An 8,525-nucleotide genomic window follows, 5' to 3' on the forward strand; every position below is an offset into this window, starting at 1 on the left:
CTTAGTATAGGATTGGCTGACCCAAAACTTGGAAGTACACATATCTTTGGAGTGATAAGAATCTCCATGTTGGTCTATGAAATGCCTGTACGACTATAATACAAACTAACGTATATACTTTGCCCAATCTGTGTGTCAGAGTGACTCAGCGATCGTCACTAAAGCGTACAACCCTAAACCTTATCCCTAACCCTAAAAGTCATGAGACCGAAATATTCCTTAGCATCCCGTTCTGCCCTTAGCAATAACGGATTTCCACGGGTAGGTGTGACCACTTGTCAGATATCACATTGTTGTCAATGCCTTGGTTTTTACTTTTCTTTTTTCTCTTTATATTGTTTAAATAAGGATTCTGATGGTTAATTAAGCATCCCCGAGAAATTTATTTGTCCTTTTGCATTGCTTTCATGTAATTGTGCATCATATTTGATGACAAGACAGCATTTCTAAACCTGTGGCGTTTAATAAATTGCAATCAGCATGACTGTTCTTTTTGAGCATTTACATGAAGGGGTAGAATAAAACCCTTACCTGAAGTAAATTAAGAGGAAGCTAAATTTCACCTGTTAGAGGTGACACCTTGCCAACTATTATAATTTCATATAATAATTATCTGAGCCAATAATCGTTTCGCGGTGAGAGTCCCAGTAAGTTAATTAACCCGAAATACGTATCTCTCACTATACAAGAACTGGTTCTATAACTTATTCGTCCTTGTCAGCCCACGTAATTTGATATATATATATATTTTTGCGCAAAATGCCTATATCGGCCTTTCATACATTTCTCACCGAGATAGTGAGAAGATAAAGCCTTCAGAAAATCAGGCTTGGTCTCCAGTTAAGGAATCTTGCTCGTCATCGTTATACAGCCAGTATGTTAAAGTTGTTTGTTGCTTTGCTGGCATTCGTTTGTGCTGTGGTGGGTGAGTGAAGATTTTCTGGTATCTTAACTGTGTTAAACTATGGAGTTAAAATCACTTGGCTAAAATGTGTAATGTGTAATGTTTCGTGCATGTCGTCAGCAAACTCTCTGCTGGAACGGCGAAATTATGGCTCTGTTTTCATATATTTTATCTGGGCATACACACTGCTGATGTGACATGAATTTTACATACATGATATGACCTGAGAATGTGGTGGGGCCACATGTAATGTTTGTTTTTCAGCCGTTGAATGGTGACACTCGGCCCCAGTCATTCTCTATCCTGGGGTTACGCATATTGTTGAAGTGTGAGACTATTTATTACTTAGTGTTTTATCCGTTAGACAAGTTGCCGCTGGCATTTTGCCATGTATCGTAGAAAACTTTGACACAAAACAAGCGTTAGTTTGATTGGAACCAGCTACCTCATTGACCAACGCTTAAGGAACATTCACCAAAAAAAAAAAAAAAAAAAAAAGAACAGCACTATCCTCGGTCACGTCTTAGTCGTATATTGAAATCAGATTTTTGCCATACCGAAGACACCAAACTCGACGCTCCATTCAGTCGCCTACTTGATCCTATTCATCCTATGTTGATTGACATGCGACGGCGTGCCAAAACTACCACGGTACTGAAATCCTAGGTATGACTTGATTCGGTATTGAACCCCGGATCTACGGTTTACTAATCAAACCAGTGTAGGTATACACGTACACATTCTTCTGTTATTGATTTCAGGTGATCAGTGCACCACATATCACCACCCTAAGTACGGCAGTGTTGGGAAATGCATGCAGAAATCATGCTGTGCCTATGGTACCTACATATCAAACCTATGTCCCGGCGACAGCAACGTCAAATGTTGTTTTTCCCACAGCACGTGTGGGGAGGGGTCGGTAGGTATGTATCCTTAAGGAAGCCAAGAATTATCATACAACAGTGATTTACCTTAAACTTTAATCCTTTTTTTTCTCATTCACGTATAACAGAATTTCTAAGATGTACCGAGACACATGCCGAGACATTTGTACATTTCTGTGTTGAAATCACTAAATATCTGGGTTAAACCACGGAAATGTTGGCCCCTTTTCAGGTACAGGAGGTTCTGGCTGTAGCGGAAGTCGTCATTACAGTGCACGAGGGACGGCTTATTATCCCGATCCCAGTCCTTTAGAAGGGGGATACAATGATAGACATGGTGTTAAGCTGAGGACGCTCCAGGTAAGGAACTCTCCCAATTTCGTTGACACTTTATTCATAGTTCTTAAATACTGTTTGAATATGCCGGTACTCCTTATTCATTGCAAGTCATTCGCTTGGCATGTTTACCGATTTAATAGATTTAAAAGAGCCTAGCAATAATAATAATAATAATAATAATAATAATACATGCCTATGATGACTGCACGTTGCAATCATTGTACTTTTTCGACCTGATTTTCCAGGATTTTCTCGAGGGCTCTGCTAGCTACGTCAGCGTGGCAATGGATCAATACCTGAACTTACCCTACGGTACTATCCTCTGCATTCCGGAACTGGATCGCAAATATGGCAAGCACATCATTTTTAAGGTACCTCTTCCTGTACATGTAGATTGCAAACGGTAGATCCCGAGTTTAAATCCAAAATCGAGTCATACTTAAGACTTTAACATTGGTAATCATGGCACTGCATGTATCTTGCTTAGGGCTCAGGAAAATGAATTAGGCAAAGTTTTGGTCGGCCCAGTGTTAGTAGACTGTAACTTGCTCGGGCATCGTGTTTGGTGTCTTCTGCATGACTTTTTAGTGACACAGCACTATACGTGTGTTGTGTCACTGGATATGTGAAAGACTACAGCATACTTGTATACAAAAGAATAAATAAAAGCAGCGACGATTGGTGAGTCCTGATCAGACTTTACTGATATGATCCAAAAAGTGTTCGAAGCGACGTTACATGATTTTCAGGACCATGCACATTGAGTTGACTTTCAGTAACGAGGAAGAGGATTATTGATCTTTCTGTTTGCTTGAGTTTATCTAACGACAGGTGGAGGTTTATGGTAATCGATAATTTGGACATGACATAGCAGATTTAAACTGTTTCACTTCACCGATGAACACACTTTATAAAGGTAAACGACCGTTGAAAATAACTTTTACTGAATAGACATTTGTCACATTTAAATCCTCTTATAATAATTTTATGATAATTAATCGTGAAACAAACTTTGACTGAATAAAGACTGCTGGCATTCGTATCCATCACGACTGAACTTGCTATACATCTCTGACGCGCTAGAATACAGAGTGAGCGTGAGAGAAAGCGTCTGTACAATGCCCGAAGTGGCAAGGTCAACCATCACGGAAGCAAAAGCAAACGATGGCTGTGAGTTAATGCGGAGATACGTTCGCGCGAGAAATAATTTGCATATTTGCGTTTGCTTTACTCAGTTGCGATAATCTTGAAACTTCAGGTATACATAGAAGACAAAGATTGGTTATTTCAATTAGTGTACTATTTCTAAACTAGGCAAGTTACCTTTTGTTCCCTGAGTAATTCTGCTACTTTCGTTGAATATATTTATCCAGGTTGTGGACACCGGAAGTGCTTTTAACCACAAAGGTTACAGTCGAATTGACATCTGTGTTCGAGATCAGCAGCATTCCTATGACGCGGCCATCAACAATCATATCACGCTCGTCTTCAAGTAAATAAACATCACCTGGCGATACCAAGAATTCGTTAAAGAAATCGTCTTTTGCTCTTTTAAATAGAATTTAGACAGTCTATTTTTCCGTCCTGAGCTCAGTTCGACAAAGACCATCCAGGCGAAATAGATTGCTGTAAGGCCATTCACTCATGTTGGTTTCCTCTGCAGTCGTACGTGAGGAGGTTTGTCAGCAATTTGTCTATTGTTGTGGGTTTTCCGTGGGGCGTACCCGGTTTCTTCAAACCATATTGCTAGCCACCATAAATATCCTGTATCTATGGGTCGAAACAGACATTCGTACACCAGCCGTCAACCAATAAGGACCTTCCATGTCAATAATCACAAAACCAATTCCTGAAACGACGTTTATCACAAACCACCAATGAACTAAGAAAGTACATAAAGTACAAAATTAGGACGGAATCATGCAAAGACAAGCGGTCAACACTTTTGAATGATGTTAGAAAGGCGCAAGGTTTTTCCTAGGCGCAATGAGTGAATGAGTATTCAAATAGTATACCATGCTAGTATAAGAGATGTCGATAGTAAAATATGTGTCTTAGTTGCCATTTGATTGCAACAGTTCCTGTATCCGACGTAGCGATCTAGTTCAACACGATGAATATACATTCTCTGGCCAGGGACGCTTGACACTGTGTCCACATTTATCAACTTATGTCGTTGATTGAAATCATCATATCACAAGGGATTTAGCAAATGGTACAAGGCGAGATATGTAATGTACAGTCATGTATTGGTGTTCAAGTAAGGATATTTTACAAGGTCAAAACTGAAACCATCTCTCTTGTTTTGACTTTGTACAGATATAGGTCCAGATAAGATGTACAATTTGGAGAGTCTGAGGTTTCCTTTAAATACGGCGAAGGTAAATATATATCTCTACAACCTTTGCGGGGTCCTCCGTGGCTGAAGGGTTCATCACGCCAGCCCGCCGCAATGACCCAGGTGCCCCTCACCAGCTCATGCTGGCTTCTTCTTCGGCCGTAGGTTTCCACCGGGCTTTGCTCTGCTTCCTCCCACCATAATACTAGCCGCCGCCCCATAAGTGACATATCCTTGAGTGCGGCGTAAAACACCAATCGAATAAATAAATAAATAAATAGATTCACAGCTTTCGCTATATATGGATTGTTTAGAGCTAGCAGATAATCAAAATACCGTTTTCGGAATGAGAAAGTACGGGCCTGATGAGGATTACTCCTTGATAGTTACTGCATATACTGCGTCGTTATCTGTATGAAAACTGATCATGAACGATATCTTTTTATCTACGTTAATGTCGTTTGGACCCATGAAAGTGATGATGTAGTACGCATAATTTGTATTCTACAACATGAAAAGAGAATTTCTCGAGTTTAGACAAGAACCGGATTTAACTTTGTGGTAGTGAGTTTTTTTGGAATAAAAAATTCGAGCTCAAATTCCAGTAACTTCGACATGCCACAAGAAATCCATGTTGCCTTCTGTACTCTGTAAGTGACTGGCCCATGTTGAGGTATAGAATGCCAAAAGCTTTACCCACCAACCATCAGGCAGAGAAACAGTGGCACAGTCAGTACAATTTTAGAGCAACTTGTAGCAAGTGATATCCAAGACTCATTGGCAATATGGCAGACAACTGGTTCAGAAGATATGCACCGGTAAGGTACGATTAGCCTTGACGTTGTTTCCATCAACAAAATGCTGAAAAGAACGGAAAACCAAGGATCATGGGAAGTAACTGTAGAGTGACTGGATCGAAAATACGGATCGATATCCATCGGCGGAAACTCGTGAGGAGGTTAATTTCGACTTGATTGCTCAATGACGCGATCATGATATGGTGATTTGACCGGACAACGGCCTCTAGGCATTCATGAGTTCTCACCACAGAATGGTGCTGGCAGGTCATCTTCTCCCATGCATTACGGATGCGGTCAACGTGATCTTATCAGTTACGGCCCTTGTCTCTTGGATGAAAACTGTCTTCTTATCCAATAAGATGTACTAAATGACAAGGTAATCAAAGGCGTAGTATATCATCATCACATCACCCGTAATTCCAGGGTGCTGCCAGCGTGACAATCATACTACATCAGCATTACTAAGCACTAGATGTTCTGAAATTTAAATGAAAACTTTCTACTTTACCCGCATCAATATACTATATTGTCTGGCCTACCAAATGCGTTATACATCATTATCACCGTAAGCTTGTCAAAGGCGTTACTCAATATTATCATCTTAAGTCAATTGTCATCTTAATACAGAGAGTATTTCAGGTTGCGGTCAGAATGACTATTGACCATAGACATCCTTGGTGTGGATGCCTACTGTATATCTATACGGTGTAGTACATTGGCAAGCTTGTCAAAGGCGTTTCTCAATATTATCATTTTAAGCCATAATTCAGTGAGCGTGATTTATAAGCTGTCGGTAGTAGCTTGCAGTATTCATCTATTTCATGCGATGGCATACGATGGCAAGCTTATCAAATATAAAAGGACACCAGCATAGAGCGTGAAAGCAGAGCAGTGACAACAGTGTGAGGTAGCTGGCAAATAGTAACACGTGCTACGAGTGAAATCTGGGCTGTTGTCAGTTTGCGGCAGACAGGCTTTGCCCGGTTTCCTTCCACCGTAATGGTGGCCGCCGTCGTATAAGTGAAATATGACAGCGTAAAGCACCAATCAGACAAATAAATAAATTATCAATGACGATACACTGTACTGTTCATCTAGTCTATATAAATTCCTCGCTTGGCGTTCACCATGCGGGTTAGGCGTCTCAGTGAAGCAGTACTAGATGAAAGAGCGGTGGAAATCCGTCCTACCACAAGGAGGCACATTACATTACATGCACTCTAAGGGTTCCTTCGCCGTCAAATGACTGAAAAATTGTTAAGTACGATTTTATCTAAGTATATATACATATATGATACTACCTATGTTATTCAGTTTAATGGAATGTCCGGTTTTCTTCTCAAGTAGGGCTATTCCCTCAGTAATGACGATGCAAATGGAATAGAAAGCAAAACTAATGTTATTTCTGATCTCATTTCACACGTCTGGTAAGATTGTGTATACAGAAGAAAATTTCTGTAGAATATAAATGTAACAAAATTGTTGCTGAAACATTCATTGTGCACTCAGAGGCTGTACATACACAGCGCCAGGGCTTTCATATAAATGTTCAAGACATCATGGCGACACAAGACATGCCGTCAGTTTCTATCTATCAACAAAGTCAACATGAATGCAATAAAAGGATAATTTAACATGAATTGTATTGCTGACACAAATCCTGTTTACTCAGATACCTCTGGTGACTTAATTTACACAATTTCATAATTCAAAATGTAATTACTGATTGTTCTTCGGCCCTTGAACATATTTTCCTTCTCTCTCATTCATGTTGATTACCGTCTTTGTGTTCCCGATGATATTTCAGGTTTCCAGTTTTATAATTATTGGCATAAGATCTCATTTCTTAAGTGTAGGTCTCATTAGTTTGATATTCTTGAATAGCGAGGCTAATTTCGCAAATGCGTTTGAATATTTTATTTACAACTGAATCGACAAAGAAATACATAAAGCATATCGCATGAGGCCTTTGAAACAAAGGGCCTTAAGCTACTTGTACAGTTTACAGATACAATTATTATTGCTTTTTCTTTCGTTAAAGAAGCACAGGAGCTATGTCAATGAAGATGCAATAGTACTGCCAGTTAAATAACAACTGATCAGTCCTGTTTTTTTTTATAAGAACGCTTTAGCCTGAAAACATTTGATAACGATACCAAAGTATGTATTTAGTCGACTCGTTAAATATTTTTCTTTTTAAACAGTGATAATGTGTGAATTCTGAGCGAAAGGAAAATGCTGTTCTGACGCTGTAACGAGTCTGTGTGAGGTGGACTGAAATGTGATATGGTTGTGTAGATAAGATCTATACGTGGAAATGTCACGGTGTCGAACATGCGCTGACATTAGAAATCCGATTATTACTCAGTTACAAATTTAACACTGATGTATGTTAGATAGCGGTGGGAGTGAACATCAACAAAACAAGATCGCCTTCACCATGCGACTGTGCCTTATCCATTAACATTGTTTACACAAGTATGTACTACAAATACGACAAAAATGAATCTCCTAAGGGTAATAAAAATGTCAATCAGCTTTAATCTCTTCGAATCGGTTTTCTCATTAAAGGCCTGAATGTAACGCAGTCTGACAATATTTCTCGAAATTTCCTTATCCACACCGCGTGCGCGTGATGTCCAGATTTCGATATTTCATGGTGTACAGTGTACATTATAACCAGAGTTAAGAAAACCGAGGCCATCTGTCTTTTGATATCAGAGCTGTACATACATGTGTATGTCGCATTGCTGAGAGCTGGAAGGCAAACCCGAGTGAGGTAAATAAATAACACATAGTGAGGTTGATGTCACGCACACGTTACTAATTCTCGCAATCAGTTGTGGTTATGTTCAAGCAAATAACTATTGACTGTAGGAGGCTTGTTGGGCGGGATTACCGGAGAGTCTGGCTAATCAATGATATGGTTCAATAATCATCACCTAATTCTGCCGTGTTTTGCGGAGCTTCTATTGAGAAGACCTTGGGTGGAGCCCATGTACACGGTCCACTCTTCAGTCTACCAGCCCTGTTATTCCCCTGCGCATACAGGCCATCGATTTTTCCGGCCGTTGAAACACCTGTTACTCTACGCATCAACACATAGCGAAGTTGTGCGCACGCGCACTCAACAATGTTGCTTGCCATCAGCAGTTACACACAGCGTCCTCAGTCATTTGTTGACTGTGAGTTCCTGGGAGTTCTGTCAGTGTGAGAGGTCTGCCGTATAAACTACAGCCTATACAACTCCTTATCTTTCT

At 40.0% G+C, this 8,525-nt stretch overlaps 1 protein-coding gene across 1 annotated transcript; it reads left to right on the forward strand.

The window, feature by feature from the left end:
• The first annotated feature begins 848 nt into the window (after positions 1–848).
• LOC135465385 (uncharacterized) lies at positions 849–3,639 on the forward strand. The gene is made up of 5 exons (XM_064742606.1): positions 849–925; positions 1,666–1,827; positions 2,021–2,148; positions 2,373–2,498; positions 3,501–3,639. Exons 1-5 carry the CDS (start codon positions 877–879, stop codon positions 3,621–3,623), a joined length of 588 nt encoding a protein of 195 aa, XP_064598676.1. The 5' UTR covers positions 849–876; the 3' UTR covers positions 3,624–3,639.
• Positions 3,640–8,525: the final 4,886 nt, after the last annotated feature.

Source organism: Liolophura sinensis, chromosome 5, assembly GCF_032854445.1.
Source record: "Liolophura sinensis isolate JHLJ2023 chromosome 5, CUHK_Ljap_v2, whole genome shotgun sequence".
Lineage (NCBI taxonomy): Eukaryota > Metazoa > Mollusca > Polyplacophora > Chitonida > Chitonidae > Liolophura > Liolophura sinensis.